We start from the raw sequence: 16,989 nt of genomic DNA on the forward strand, positions 1-16,989 counted from the left end.
AAACCTTGGGGAAGTAACAACTTGGTCAGCATGATGAGGGAGAACTGTGGCTACAAAATAGGACCGATTATAGCAGGGAAGAGTATCTGCTGTCACAACTAATGTATTCACTACAGAGTGTCAACTCCAAAAGACGCAACTGATAGCAGGAGTAAAATTTATTGCATCTTTTTCATTAGCAAACTTTCAACATAAAAACGGGTTTCCAATTTAACTTGGAAAATGTTCTGGAAGTTCAATAGGCATTATATGTATCAGGAACACATGCTGAAGCTGCCAGAATGTTCAAGTTTTCAGCTTTTATGTAATTCATTTCATTTACAATTATCAAATGGAAATCTAGCTATTTGAAGCTGGCCCAACAACAAAAGCAAACAAAATTCATTCAAATATAAAACCAAAATCAAGAATCTGTATTAAAAGCAATTTTTTGTGTATAAAGGAGATATATACAGACAAAAATGAAATAATCTAATGGAGTGGAGAGGAAAAGTTAAGACAATTATTTTCTGTAAATGGAATATGCTTGAGGTATGTTTCTGCCACTAGCAACTAGTTGCAAAGTCCCCGCAACCTCAAGTAACCTGCTTTGAATGAAGTGCACATTTCAAAGTGAATGATGGCAATCCTTAGGCAGTTAAATAGATGTGGGGACACTGGAGCTACTTACCATAATGTACCCAAACACAGCACATTAGAATGCCTATATGTCCAAAGAAATTTGGAATTCTACATCTCTCTTAAAGTACTGCATATGACTTTAAGCTTTATCTAGAATCCTATGGATGAGCCTGGTCACTAATTGAACATGTCTAGTCATATTAAACATTTCTGAACTTCTAACAGCTAAATTAAGTCATCTAAGGTTTCAGTCTAATTTATATTAATAAGAAGATGCTATTAATATTAAAGTGTCTTAAAGGCAGTTTCTAGAAACACCTGTGTCTTTAATGACCTTTATGTATTTAAAGTCTATTGTTTCTCATGCCAATCTAAGATTAGTAGGCCATGAGTGAGCCATACTCAGATATAACTGTGCTTCAGAACCCAGGCATCAGAGACCAGCCTGCCACCAGGGGATATCAGAATACCTGCTTAGAGTTTTATAAATCTAACATACTGATATCATCCAATGAAACAGTAAGCAGATGTTTACCTGATTCTATAAATATGTGCTGGAAGGAGTTTTGGAGTTTAGCCATTACATATTCAAGAAACCTTTGGGATAGGTCAAATTTTGGATAGCTTAAAACTTTAAAGACAGCGATTTTAATAAACCTGTCAATACAATTTCTTTGTTAAAAAAACATTTGAGACTGATTAGGCTGCTTATATTGAAAGAGAAGCACAAGGTCTATATCTTTAGATCTTTTATTGAACTGCAAGCACAGCATCAATAACTGCTTCTCAGCTGTAAATGAAAATTGATTCCAGGTTTAACTCCTCATTTTCAGGGGTTCTTTTAGTTTCAAGAACCATAAGAAAAATTGGATTAAAAGTAAAACTGCAGGTACTGTGGCATGAGCCAGGGTAAGCAGAGAGCACAACACATCCCCACTCTCAAGAAGCCTGTCCTCTTGAATCGGGCCACTCCCTTGCCAAACCCCAGTGGACTCATCACAGCATCCCAGCCTTCCCTGGATGACTGGCTTGGAAATGGCAATTCAATAAGTGTTGCATGGGGAAGTCCAGGGATGGATTTCTATCTATGATGCCAACCACAGCAGATGAGAAATAAAAATGCAATCAGCTGGGTAATGGACATGATGCAATCCCCAGGTCCCAGCCATGTCAATGACATTCAACTTCTTTTTTAAAGAACATATCACATCATGTATGTTTATAAAGACACCAAGTACAAAGCTCTATGCCTTATTTCATCAATGTTCTGGAAATTTGTAATGTCCAATGTCAACTTCAAGTGGTTATTTCTATCCTGTTCAGGACTAGCTCCTAAGAAAGAACCAAGGTGAGTATAGCATCACAGCAGAACACTTAAGACTTTCTCCAGGGCAGGGCAGGAGCTCAAAAAGAGAAAACAAGAGCTGCAATCAAAATACATGACTCAGTTCTCCACCTGTATTAATTCTATGAAGAAAAACTTTTAGAGATAGGTTATTTCCTGGAGGACTTGATACAGCATCATTGAAAACCTGGTCTTTCTTCCTGAGGACTCTGGTTTAAAAGTTATCAGTACTCAGAGGGTAGTTAAGGTATTTCACATATAGTGGATGCTTTGGAGGTCAGTAAGGATATTCAATATGGTTCTTAGCAAATCCTTAGGGACACGTAGATGAAATGGAAGAGGAATATCTATTTTCCTATGGTTCCAAAGGAGGGGGCTTCCAGTTAACAATAAACATTGTATAGTGTTTTTGGTTTTCAAGGCACTTTCTAATATACTATCTTTATTTGATCCTCACTCTATGAGTTAGACAAGAATGTTTCATCCCAGTTTATTGGCGAGAGATCTGAGAGTTAGAAATATTAGGCAATTTGTTTAATGTGATACACTTTGTGACAGTTGGAACTTAATTCCAGGCTTCTCTAGTCAAAAACATGCTCTTAATAACTGCATTTCTCATTCCCCATGATTATAGGCATTCACAGGACAGGAGAGAACTTTTTCATTCAAGCTTGCAGTATACAGGCTCCTTTCCAGGTAGATGATTATATGCTGCGCCCCTCCCCTGACTCAGGCAATGGCAAGGCCCTACTGAGGTGGATGGCACAAGGCGTCCATCCTCTGGAGGAGCGCAGTATGTTTCTGGGAATGGGCTGATTTGTTTTTGTATTCCTTTAATAAGTATAGTTGTGATTTCTCATATGACCATTAAGTATGAAGGAAAAATCATGACTTTCCCAATTAATGCAACTACTTCTAAATCATAGATCTGTTTGCTCTAAATGCAATGATTCAGCTGTGGAGCATAAATTGTTAATATCTAATGAAAAACTCCCTGTATTCCTGTCAAGGAAGTTTTTGAGAAATTAAATTAAAATCTAGAGAAGAAAAATTAATGTTAAGAAGACAGATTAGTGCTTAGTACTGGCAACTTGTTCTTGTTCCTGTGCACAATGGTTTGTGCTCTTACTCTTGTTTGATTAAAATTAATAACAAGTCAACCACTTGCCGTAACCATGGCACCGGTTCCAGTCAGTAAGTCAAGAAAGAATAGTCAAGGTATAGGCCAATAGTTTGGGACATTTGTTACTATTATTAAAAGTTAACTAAACAGAAACAGCTCAAAGCAAAACGCGAACTGAAAGTACAAATGCTTGCTTATGCATAAGCCAAGATACATTCTTCTATTCTAATTGTAGCTACGTAATATTTTGTTTCTTTGAATAATGATTCCTGTTTTGTAACCACAAAGTACCGTGAGCCTGCCAAAATGAAAAGTATATATGATCAACTTCACAAGTAAAGATTGGGATCAACACCTTCACTTTGGTGTCTGTGTTGTTTCTCCATCCCCCTTTCGCAGGCTCCTCACCATCCGTTCATCTCCTAAGACCCCCTGTTGGAGCTTATGCCCATTTCTTGCTTTCTGGACTTAGTTGGCGGAATAGGTTGTACTTTTGCTTACCATGGGTCCTCCAGTTCAACCTCCCAATCTAATTGTGACAATCCAAGCCTTACTAAGGACAACATAGCTGGTATGAGTTCAGCATATCATGGAAAGTTTCCAACTCAACCCTGATTATCTGAGGCTTTCAGTGGTTATAAACCATCAGCATAGGATTGAAAACCCAGATGATTCAGACTGAAGGTTTAATGCCACCTCTTAAGAAAAATAACTCTATGAGTAAAAATTAGATTGTATTTATATAATCACATGGAAAGGAAGTCAATTTGTGCAAAACCTACTTTCACTTATTGTCAAATTCTGCTTTAAGCATTTTTATTAGAAAATAACATTGCATCTGTTAAAACCAATGATCTAGAATTTTTGTTTTGTTTTTGCTTTATTTACAAATATGATGCTCTTGTAAGTGGTGTTTTAAATGCAGAAAGCAGAAATGATGGACATTAGAAATTAAGTGTGCATTTTACATTTGCTTTGAAGTGCACAACTCAAGAAGGAGGGGGGGCTATCTGCATTCAATGTGCAACAAACACATTGCTAGGAAACACGTGAAATTGGCTTAGACCAGCACACTGTAGTCTGCATTTACCCTGTGCTTGTTCTTGACAAAGCACCAAACTACCTTCAAGATGAAATTTTTTAACTATCAAAATTCAGTCAATCCTCTTTTATTCTTTATTTGAGTATATAAGCACACCAGAAGGATCCCATGTTCATAACAGATCTTGCTCACAAAAAATGTATAGGCACCATTGATATCACATAGCATCACTGTTCTGATGAGCCACAGATGTTACTTGGCCTTTTCAAATCAAGAAGTCCAGTCTTTTTGAAAATTTTGAAAACTCACTATCCTGCCATCTCATTTGGTGGGAACGTGCTGGAAATACTTATAATGCAGAATGGAATAAGATAAGGGCAACAGCAAGTTTTTGCCAAACACCTTTGCCTGAAAGTTCATGTAAGCTGCAAGTGTGGGGTATCAATTCACAGCTGCATTCTGAGGTGGTGCATCTGAGAGAGGTGAATGAAGCAGTCACACTTGTACCTAAATTAATGAGCATGAGCTCCAAGACTCACAGTGGAGTCACAAAACTAATATATACCTTACCCAAGACAATAAGTAGTTCGAGAGAGGGACAAGACAATCTCTATTGCTTATTGAAGATCAGTGTTTGTATGTGGAAAGTAGAGAGAGATGGGAGGGGTGAAAGCAATTTTAAAATTCTTTGTGTCTCCTACTGTAGCTTTCATGTAACCGGAAGCAGACTCAACCTGTTCTAGAAACACTATACCCATCATTGCTTTTTTCCTCTCTCTTCAAAGCCCAGAAATGATGCAGGAAACACACTTGTTCTCTTCAAAATAATACCAGTTCCATTTGCTACCTACCCTCAGGCCCAAAACCAAGCCATAAGCTCCTCCTACCTGGTAGAGTTCAGTGGCTGTGCACTGAGTAGTCAAGGTCTTCACAGGCTCAAGGTCATCTTCATCACTGCTCAGCTTCAGGTCATCCTCAAGCATCCTGCAAAGAAATCAGAGTAGTATTCACATTAGAAAGTATCTTTTCTAAATCATCCTCAGATACATCTTGCAATGAGGATAAAATATTGGAGCTACAATCTGACAGCTGCAATTCTGTCAAAGGTATAGAGGGAACCAAGATTCTTTCAGCTAATTAGATGTTTGAGGTCTTATATTTATGCCATACTCTGTATACATCTTCCCTCTGTACCTTCCCGTAAATCAGGGGGGAAAAGACAATTTCAGCATCTCCAGAGATGACTGGAGTCCATATATTTGACTACTAAAAGTGCAATAAATATACTAATCAATCATTGTACATGTAAGCAGGGCATGGCATTGGATCTCTTATAGGATAAAGGGCTCTGAGTCTCCCAGGCAAGAATAGTGACAGGGTAACAGTCCCAAGCTCTATTGGCTGTTACCATGTCACTATTCTTGAAGAATGAAGCTTGCTGGGGCTCTCTGGATGACAGAGGCGAAAGGACTAGTGAACTTGCACTGCTTTTCAGTGCTCTCTGCTGCTGGGCAGCTCAGTGGCCACAAAAGAGCTGGGAGAGAAATGGCTAGTCATTAACCTTTTGATATATGACTCGTCTCTTCCTGTAAAATTTGATCCAAGAGGTGTAAGTCCATAATGTGGGTAAGAAATCTTTCTCTCCTAAAGCAAGGTACCTGAAAAATATGAGTCATCTGGATTTTCGTGATGAACTAGCACTTTCAAAATTGTTCACTGGGCATGAAAAGCCTTTTGTTTTGACAGGGGTATCAATTTCAGTGCCATGCATCCCCACTATCTCCAAGCTTGAGTTCCAGCTTATTATCTTAAAATTTCAAGTATACAGGTTTTCAGACCTATTGGTGTTCATATTTAAATTTATAAAATATAACTTTAGACCTCATGACAGGCTTCAAGTAAGGATCTCCTCAACCTTTTCTGGATCAATTCCCAATTCCCAAGCATGCTCTGCTTTTTCTTACTTCTAGGCTCAGCCTTCAGCTCAGATCCAAGGCTAGAATTCTATTCCTCAACTCTGGAAATCCTATTCACTCACCCCACCACCACACACATAGCTCAATCAATTTCTACTTCCTCCACAAAAGCTTTTGAATCTGATAATCCCCATCTCTAGCTGGGTCACAGCACTGTTTCCTATTGTGTCTCTCTCCCCCATCAGACTCTTATTCCCATATGGGTTTTGGGCACAATGTATTCAACTTTGTCTTCTTTACAGCATCTTTGCAGAAATGATAGACAAGGAAGAAAAGTTTTAGAGTGATGAACAGCTTTTGCTCAAGATCACACAGTTAGTGCTGCAGCTAGTCCTAAAATTCCCATTTCTTGATTCGTATCTGTGTACTTTATCCAGGAAAGGGAAACTAGAAGGGAAAATGTAGCTTCTAATTTGATAAATAAATAAATGTTATTTAAAGTTCAAGTTCAAGTGTTAGAAAAAGATTCAGGTCAGAATGAACATCCAATAATTCTCCAAAGAAATCACAGCTCCCTCACTTTCAGGCTGAGCCACAGAACACCAGGATGTGTTCACTGAGGTCTGAAAACTAAAGACTGATATAAAGGATGATTGGTGGGAAGGACAACTGTTAGAGTTGGTTTCAGATAAACTAAATTTTCAGGATTTATGACTGTCCTTCAAGAGACTAATGGATGTTTTGAAGATCTTAGAGAAGGAGAAAAAATGTGTCTTGGTATTTCTTTTGAAAATGCAGACTTATGACTCTGAACAAATAGTTCTTTACAACACGTTGTAGAAAATGAGGAGTATTATTCTTATAAGCTATAGAACTAAAACATAAACTTCCTGTGCTTGTCATTATAAAAGGCTTTACTGTGTGTGTGTGTGTGTGTGTGTGTGTGTGTGTGTGTGTATCTCATTACATGTGGGGAATGTCTTCTTATTTATATCTAAGTGTTCAGTGAAATAATTGATAAATGATTCCTGCACTTAGTGGATCCATTTTCTGAATGAGAGAAAGTGTTAAGTATTTGATCAGCAGCACAGTACAGAAATTTAGTTCTGGCACTGACCCTATCCCCACTTTCCAAATGGGGACTCTGAGACTTGGAGGGGATACAGAACTTGCTCATGACTGCACAGCTAGAAATCATGGAGGCAAACATAGAACCTAGATCATCTTGAGCCAGAACTAAAGATTGCCAAATGTTCTCTTAGAGGTTACAACTTTTAGGATTGCATATCAAATGGAAACAACAGCAGCAGCAACAAAAACCATATTATTTGTTTCCCAACAAACCACATTAAGGTGGAGTAATGGCAGGCTAACTATAATCTCTGATTTCTTGGACAAATTATTTATCAGCTCTGAGCTTTATCTGTTCAATGGGAGGGCAGAGGTGAGTACAGCAAGAACTAATGCATGTGAAAATGCTTTATGAAAGGACAAAATTAATGCAGACTATTAGTAGTTTGGAAAGATATCTTATTTTGAAAAATAATGGACATCATTAATACTATTAATGAATAATGACAAGGGGAAATCTTAGTGCACCTTTGCTCCTCATTTTAATTTGCTGAGTAATCTGAAGGTAAGCCATGATGACTCAGGATATATCTAATGGAATCTCAAGGCTGGATTTATAGGTTACTCCCCTCAGATAGCATGAGACATCCAAAGCCAGGGCACAGAGGCCTGAACTCAACAGTTATTTTACTCTCCAAGCAACTTTATGTCATTTTAACATGTAAATGTCCTCCAACATACAATTCTGAAAATCAGTATCCAATCCACAATGTATTAGACATTAAACCACCAACTGTTTTCCATGCAACAGCTTGCTATGTATTTGGTTAATAAAGGACAATTTAATGCATATATTCAGATCCTAGTAAACACAAGTCAAGGAAGTAACTAAGAAGACAAAAATGCCTAGTTATCTCTGGAGGTGTTAGGCATTCATTTTGTTCTGCTCCTTCCCTGACCTATTAAGCTTTATTATTGAGTATACATGTACTTGTTTGCATTTTCATCCTTGGCTAATGCTGAACATTACTCTAGGGAAAGTGTAGGATTATAAAAGATTTTGGACTTAATTATTATAGCATCACTATTCACACCCATTGCAGTGAAGGTCATCTCAGCAGAAAATGGTAATCTCTTTTCATGAAGTTATAATTCCATAGACAAATTCAACACATGCTGTACACCCCAAAATGTGAAAAAGCATGCTCATATAAATGTATGTCTCTGTGTGTCATCTAAAAAACAAAACCACTGTCCTTCACCTTTTCAGTTAGGCAAAAACAGAACATGTAGACCTCCTTACTGATTTCAGATATTTATTCAGGGTCTAGTGGTTTACAATTGTTGTCTTTATGTGAAAAGGCTCTGTTTTTGTTATTACTATGAATTATAATTACTACAATATAAGAAGTAGAATAGTCCATAAAACTGTGTCCAAAACACCAAGTTCTTGCCCCAAGGAGATAATGTTATAAAAGCTCCAATAACAAAATTTGGAGCAGATGAGAACCATAAGAGGATTGAGGACACAGCATGCCTGGATCTTCTCTTTCTCCGATTCTCCATGCCTCAAGCTTCAAAAAGGCTCTTGGCCCCTGTAATATTCCAGAACACTATGATGTGACAGGTTCCATGTGAGTTCTGATCATTATAAGACTATTCCATAAAATCTGCCAATTTACACAGAAGAACACTTAGGTAATTTTGAATAAGGAAAAATAGAAGGTTTGAAACACTGTTTTGGCAGGATCTACGGTAATGAAGCCCTTGGTTGTGGCAGGGTGGACTTAAGAGCAAGTGCTACCTGCTTCACTGTATCACTGTCACGTACCTACCGGAGACATATATAACATCCAGAACAGATAACCCTAAAGCCCTTGTCTGATGGGTTGCTGGCAATATTCTATTCTTTTTTTAGTTGTATAGGACAATAAATACCTTTATTTAATTGATTTATTTTATGTGGTGCTAAGGATTGAACTCAGTGCCTCACATGTGCTAGGCAAGAGCTCCACCACTGAGCCACAACCCTAGCCCCAATATTCTATTCTTTAGCATCATTAATTGTTCTGTCAGTTTGGAGTTACTCTGTGCTTTCCTGTACCTTCTATCTGATAGTCTGAATCTTATTCTATATAGTCCACACTTGGAGAGTGAATCTTGAATGGTGTTGGAGCTACAACTAGTGCTGCTACCTCCATTGTTCAGGAGAAGGGAAGAGGCTGGTTTACTTAGGTTTTGGCTCTCAGCATAAATGAAGAACAGTAGCCTCTGATGCAAGTATTGTGTCATCTTCCGGTTACTAGTTTTAATTATCATTGTCATCCTCAGTACCCACAGCTGGTGGCAATCAAAGTAAATTTCTGATGGCTTTCAAGATATCACACAACTAGCTTTTGGGTAATAACATGGTACAGAGAGTCTGGAGGATGCCTGGGGTCTTGTGCTTTGTCATCAGTCTTTTGTGGGTCCACTTCTAGAACAGTAACTTGGCTCTTTTGCCTACTTATAGTTCCATTCTCTTCATAAAGCAAGCTAGAAGGAATGAAACTTGACTAGTTTAGAAGTACTCAGAGAATTATATATTTTTCTACCCGGAGCTCTGTACTATCCATAGCATTGAATCACTTATCAGCACTAAGGCAGGAAGAGTCAGTGTTATTTTTCAGAGCATCCATTCTGTTTCCTTCAGGTAAAGGTCCTTGGGCTTCTTTTCTCAGTAGAAGCTGCATCTAACTTTCCATCATTTTAACTTAAAAGTTTTTTTACTCATCACTACCTTCCTGGGGATCCTGGGAAATTCCAGTCAGAGGGCCATGGAAATGATCAACAGTTTGAAAATCTGTACTATATTCCATAGGAATGAAAATCCAAGATCTACCATGTGGGCTCCTCCATCCAAGTGCCATCCACAATGGGGCCTACCATCTGGGTCCAAATAAATCCGTTCGTTCATCCTGACACAGGCATGTAGACCAAAAAAGGTGTTTCTTCTGAAGCTGATGGCATGCTAGAGATTTCAAAAAAAAAATACATATCTCATAAGAACACTTTGGTTCCTTAGCATGAGAACTATGAGTCTCATTGGGGATCATCTAGATCAGGAGTTACCAGACCACAGCAGGTTTTACAGATTTAAATGGTTGAAAAAAACCCAATATTTATGATACCCCCAAATTATACAGAAATCAGATTTCATTATCTACAAATAAAGTTTTATTGGAACACAGCCATCCTCATTCATTATGTGTTGGTTATGGCTGCTTTTCCACTACGATGGCAAGGTTGAGCAGCTGCAATACAGATGAATATCTAAAATATGTACTAGTTGGGCTAGTTTATTTTATTTTTTTTACAGAAAAGAAAGTTTGCTGACTCCTTCTTTAAGCCGATGGTTTTCAAACTCTTAAGCTTAACATTCCTTTTCCATACCAAATAAAATCTTAAAAGGAACGCCACATTAAGATAGATGAACGCAGTGCTGCTTTGGTGAACCCCAGAGATTGCAGGAGTATGGAATGAAATCAGCTCCTCTAGAAAAGTCTAATTTTGTGGATATAACTGTGAATGCTGCACAGGATTTACCCAGAGAACAGAGGCATAAGTTACTTAACCTCTCTGAACCTCAGTTTATTCTTATGTGCAATGACAATAAAAACACGTGAGATTCTATAAACATTGAATAGTCTGAGTTATGATTCCTAAAAATCAGTAGTAGGAAAAAAGAAGAGTAACCATCTTTTTTAATAGATACAAGTGTGGAACATATGGATTTATATCTATATTGCATGCATAAACTGAAGCTAGTAGTGTGAGTCCTGATGTATAAGACTATTTACTTGTATAAAACTGTCACCTTTTCAGCCTGTAGATTTCAGATGGCTTTCAAGAATATTAAACACACTAAACACTGTTGTATTATATTATTTTTCAGGTGTGTGTGTGGGGGGAGAGTGAGCACGCAAGCATGCACATGAGCATAAGAGAGAATATTTAAAAGGGAATTTCCATAGAGAATATTATAACCCAGTGGATCAATGTAGAATGTAGTCCTAAAAAAATGTTGGGACAATTCCAAAAAGGAAAAGAAAATCTTCTATCTTAAAAGGCAATTCTAAGCATAGAACCTGATTGCTAACATTCTATTCTTTAATAGGACTGTAGAAGTCATTTTCAAAGAATTTCTTTTTGAGTCATACTAAGAAATATATAAATTCATCCAAGTAGCATAATAGGGATTCATTCATTCATTCATTTATGGACCTGGTATTTATGTGTGAGTTTTCTGGAAAAAATAATATAGATTAACTGGAAGAAGGAGGCAGCAAGGATACCAGTTAGACTGACATTATAGTATCTAGGTAACAGGTGGTATCTTGGGATAGGGCACAGATAGTGAAGATGGGGAAGAAAAGCACCAGATTCTAGAGACATTTAGAATCACAATTAGAATAAACTGAATTTCAACACTGATAGTCCTGAGGTCCAAGGTCATTTTGACCACTCCTAAGGCACTGAATTTATATCAGGAGTTCTTCCAAATGTCAAAGCATTCCCTCAGTCAAAGCTGCCTTTCTGTGCTGAATGTCTCCTCATTCACATAGGCCTCAGATACCTATACTAGGATCTTTTCTTCCTGGCAGAGGAGGAGCATTTCTGGTACTCAACCTTTCCCTTTGGAGATAGACATGATTAATTCCATTTTCAATTGATGAGGAAAGACCAATTTCTTGCCAAAAAGGCTTCATTTTGTGGTTGTCCTTCTCAGCTTTCCTTCACCTTTAAAAAATAAACATAGCTAACTATAGAAAAGAAACCTCTGTGATTAGCTACAAAGTACCTCACAATCACAGAGGGTACCTCATCACTCATCTCTCCACATCAGCTCCTAATTGTTAAGGATTAAGTAAAGAACTCCTTTATGGAGCTGGTCCATTAATCTCCAACTTAGGAAACTCTTCAAAATAACTGAAATATTAAGTTGCTGTGAAGTGTACTACAACTCCTACCTGCTGAAAGCCACTGGGCCTTACATTAAACTCAGTGGGGGCAAGGACAAATTCTTAGTTCTGTCTGACGCTTTGCAGATTCTCAACCACTGATAACAGGGCACTTTATGTTTGGAGTGCTTCAAACTATTTCTCAAACCCATTTCCAGAAAAAAGTTGTCAAGGACTATTTACCTTCACTGACAAGGCAGATAAAATTTTCTTTATGCTATACATAAAGAATTCACTTTTTATTTCAGATTGCTTAAGTGAAATATTCAAACTTGACAATTTAGGTCCTTCTAAAATGTTGACAGCAGCCTGTAATCCCAGCAGTTTGGCAGGCTGAGGCAAGAGGATCATGAGTTCAAAGCCAGCCTCAACAAAAGCAAGGTGCTAAGCAACTCAGTGAGACCCTGTCTCTAAGTAAAATACAAAATAGGGCTGGGATGTGGCTCAGTGGTTGAGAGCCCCTGGTACCAAAAAAATTATAATAAAATAAAATGTTGACAGCGATGTTTCTCAGTTATTCCTGAAAACCCCACAAGATCTGAGTGCTCAGCTCTTTTTGCTGTATCAATGTGACTCTCACACTTTAGGTTAGAAGGAGGTGAATTATCTTATAACCTATAGTGATAATGTTTCAACTCTAGAAGATCCTAGAGGTGGCTCAGGTAGTTCTGAATACCATGAAGTATTTCAATAGTGACCATAGGAAACCACCCATCATGCACACATGACAAGGTCAGGGCCAAGGCCTGACTTATTTGGTTGGTAAAGATATAGAGACTGAGACAGTTTAATACTTACATAGTAAAAAGAAGAACTGCTAGAGGTACCCATTCCTTCCAAATTCTTGGTTCCACATACCAAAAAGGAGGACACCAAAACAAAAGGAGCCAGATGACTACAGTGAATTACAAGATACACCTTGGCAGAGAAGACTATTTCTGGACTCCAGTTTAGCAGTTTTATTGGCCGTACTTTCTGTTCTGCAGGGGTCAGAATTGTAAAGTTCTTAACTCATCAGAACGGAGGCAATGGGAAAATGTCTCATGACAAAATCCCATAAGAGATGAGAAAGCTAGTGGAATATGTCCTTGAAGTATATCTCAAGATCTTCCTGTCCTCTTAGGTGCAGGGAGGACCACTAGGTATTGTGTTTATTGTGCTAACACTCAGATTAACTGTGGTTCAAGTCTCTGGCTATGTGGCTTATCTGGAGACCTTTAGGGTGCACAGGGTGCCATTACAGATATGATAGACATGATTCCCTACACCACAACATGTCTGGGAGATTCATTACTACAAGCAGAACAATAGCTGATGAACCTTTTTCTCTGCTGGTTGTGATGCTTTGAGCTAAGCTGCTCATAGTTTGTCATGCAATGTCCCTTTGAATCCAAGGTCATACATTGGTAAGACTAGTCAATGTTCAGCATCATTGAAGACTAGTAAATTTTCTATTTGCCAAACTAATTGACTTGTGTGTGGCAGTGAAAGACTTAGTATATGGACAGAGCCTGATTTGTGTCAGGCTCAAATTCCAACTCTTACTACCTGGTCACCTTGAACCTCTGAGTACCTTGGTGAAATGGAGATCATAATAGCACCACCTTAAAATACTGAGATAACTGCTTTCAAGCCCCTACCACATAGGATTACACCAGTCCTTATCATTTCTTCTGACTGTTGGCTCAAGATAGTTCAGCCTAAACTATCCTAAATGCATAAATATATCATTTTCTTTAGAAACATAGAAAATAAAAAAAAAAAAATGTTCTCATGTTAAAGCAAAAATTGAAGGATAGAAACTATATCTTTGCCTCAAATACCTGTTACATGCCAGAAACTGAAGTAGATCAATACTTTAATACTAAGAGAATCTTAGTAATATTATTTTATCAATTTTTTTTAAATTTAGAAAATTAAAATCTACATAAATACAACTGAACTGTATATCATAAAATATTAATCTACCATATTCCACAAATGTAAAAACAGTTCAATAACAAGAAGTCTATTTATACAATATATCACATCATCAACAAATAAAATGATGAAAACCATATGATCATATCAATAGATGCCAGAAATATACTTGATACAATTTATATCAATTCCTGATTCAAACTTAAAAACAACATACAAATAATAAAGAAAAGAAAACAAATGTGCAGAAAGATACTTTCTTTCTGGATAAGGAATATATAGCACTGAGTTGTTAATCTAAAGGTAGATTTTAGTAAGTATGGAAGGTTATATCAATTTTTGAACATACACTTTAAAACAAAAAAATGAAATCACAGATGACTGTGTTTCAAGTGTTTTTAGAAATCTGTATTAATGTTGATTCATTGGGTAGACAGAAGGAACACAAACAGACTAATATCATCCAATGACACCATTTGTTCTGATAATTACTCCAATTTAAACAGTTTCAAGGCATCACATATGGCTTTCACAAGAAATTGTTTCCATTTAGGTAAAGATGAAATTAGAAAGTGACACAAAAAGCCTCAGTTTCCACATCCATGTTTCATAAATTATTAACCACTTTAAAACATATCACCATTCTATTGACATTCATGGTTGTCTATAAGCTTTATAAATACAGAGATGCTGGTAACTGGAGTGAAAATTTGATGGTATTGTTTTAACAAAATTAGAATTGTTTTAGAAGGGGCTCCATGATGTCTGGGCATATATTTTCCCTAAGTATCAGTATGAGGCATACATTTCCCCTGAGAATTCAACATTTATGTTGATGTACTTGGCTGCAGAGTCAATCCTGTACTGGCTCTAATACAGAGGAATTTTCTGAACATTTTGAGTAATGGGACTGAAATAATTTAATGGCTCCTTCTGTGCATGTTAAATGAGTTGCATGATATATTTAGCTTTTGCAGAAAACTTGTTTACACTATAAATTATAGCACATGGCACAATCACATTGATGTGGAAAGCCAGTCATGTTGAGTCATTCTGGCCATTTCTCTCTAAATTTCAACGTAGTGTATGTGAATTCCCTGTGGTTTACCCACACACCACAGGTTTGCCTTAACTTTGTAACCCTGCTGAGAACATGTAAGGTCATCATCCCTGCCACTAATTCCTGAAGAAGGGCTGTACCAGGTGATTTCTGAGAGAGGAGGAGTCTCAAGTTAGGGGAACACTCACTGTGGATAAGTGACATGCAGATCTAAATATTGTGTTATACCATATACTAATGGGTTAGATGGGACTGTCTTTCTTAATTATGAAATATAGAAATTACACAGGCAGGCTTTGGCCAGCTTAATTTCCTATGGGATGACAATATAGTAAAGGGTAAAGACTTAGAAGCTGGATTGACTTGACTTGGTCTCTTGCATTTGCTAGCTGTTCAAATCTGGGCAAACTAAGTGACCTCTCTGAGCCTCAATCTTTTGTTTCTAAAGTAAGGCTGCTAGTAACTATGTACTTTGTGGAGTTGATGTGAAAAGTAACTGAAATATTAAGTGAAAATAATCTTGTGAATATTTAATAAATGCTACTATTTCCACTATTATTGATATTAGGGCAAATTTGAACCTGTGATTACATAAATGCATTCTGAAGCAGCCTTAAAAGAATCACTGCAGAGGAAATCACCAGATCTCAGGTTGAAGAAAGCAGTTTAAACAACAAAAGAGAGCCATCAGAATAGGTTTTACATACAATAGGTGAACATCTTATGCAACTGGAGATCTATTCTTTCCTGATTTGGCTTCAGGTAAGAAGGTGTCAGTTTTGAATACTGCTCCAGCACTAGGCTATTTCTATCCAGTTATTCATAGACTCATATTCTTGATAGATGGATAACTAGCTGTCTAGATAGAGAAACATGGAAAGCTCTAAACATAAACATATATACAGTGGTGTAACCCAATACCAGTCAATAGTTATCTAATACTTAGAGCTATGCAAACTATTCTGAAAAAAAAAATATAATCATTCCAAATAAAATTTCTCAAGTCATTCTAGGAATAACATATCAGTAAAATCAAAACATTTTGAACCTCTCACAACTTATCTACCAGGTGTATAGTTATGATTTGAGGGCTTTCACCTTGCCTCTGTTTCACTCTAAGCCAGCCAGTGCTAGGTAACAATAACCAGACTTATTGAGGTAAGCTTAACATGTGTACTGATGGACCACCTCAGATTCTTTGTAAGAAATCTTAGAAATTGTACATGTATTTTCTGTTTTTGAAGGAGGAAACTCAGGCTTTGTAAATTTAAGAAGACAACTCACAGGAGAAAATATTTACAGGTCATATATGAGATAAAGATCTGGTATCTAGAATTTATAAACAACTCAGGTAACTTCAACAATAAAATGAGAAAGAATCCAGTTAAAGTATGGGCAAAAGATCTGAATGGACATTTTCTCACAGAAAATATCACTAAGGACTGAGTATGTTCATCCCCCTTAAATTCAGATGTTGAAACACTAATCCCCCAAAGTGATGGTATTTAAAGATGGGGATTTGGGGAGGTAACTGGATCATGGGAGATCACTCATGATGAGTTGGTGCTTTTCTAAAAAAAAGACACAAGACAGTTCACTTCCTCTTGTCTTCTCTCTGCCATGTGAGTAAATCAGGAAGAGGGCCCTCACAAGAACCCAATTATATCACTATCCTTATTCTGAACTTCCCAGCCTCCAGAATTGTGAGAAACAAATATTTGTGGTTTAAACCACTCAGCCTATGGTATTCTGCTTATAGCAGCCTAAACTAAGACAGAAGGACAAATAGCCAATATACAAACAAATACAAACATGCTCAACAGCATTAGCAATCAGGAAACAGACATAAAGTATACAGCAACACAAATCTCTATCAGCTGATGAATAGACA

The 16,989-nt window shown here is 37.2% G+C and overlaps 1 protein-coding gene across 1 annotated transcript in view; it reads right to left on the minus strand.

The window, feature by feature from the left end:
* The window catches only part of Aff2 (ALF transcription elongation factor 2), a 321,062-nt gene that overhangs the window by 100,617 nt on the left and 203,456 nt on the right, over positions 1–16,989 (minus strand). Inside the window, exon 8 of the mRNA XM_077794011.1 lies at positions 5,019–5,115. Coding sequence (XP_077650137.1) covers positions 5,019–5,115 — 97 coding nt within the window. The remainder of the gene's footprint in view (positions 1–5,018; positions 5,116–16,989) is intronic.

The sequence above is a fragment of the Urocitellus parryii genome, chromosome X (assembly GCF_045843805.1).
Source record: "Urocitellus parryii isolate mUroPar1 chromosome X, mUroPar1.hap1, whole genome shotgun sequence".
In the NCBI taxonomy this organism is placed as follows: Eukaryota; Metazoa; Chordata; class Mammalia; order Rodentia; family Sciuridae; genus Urocitellus; species Urocitellus parryii.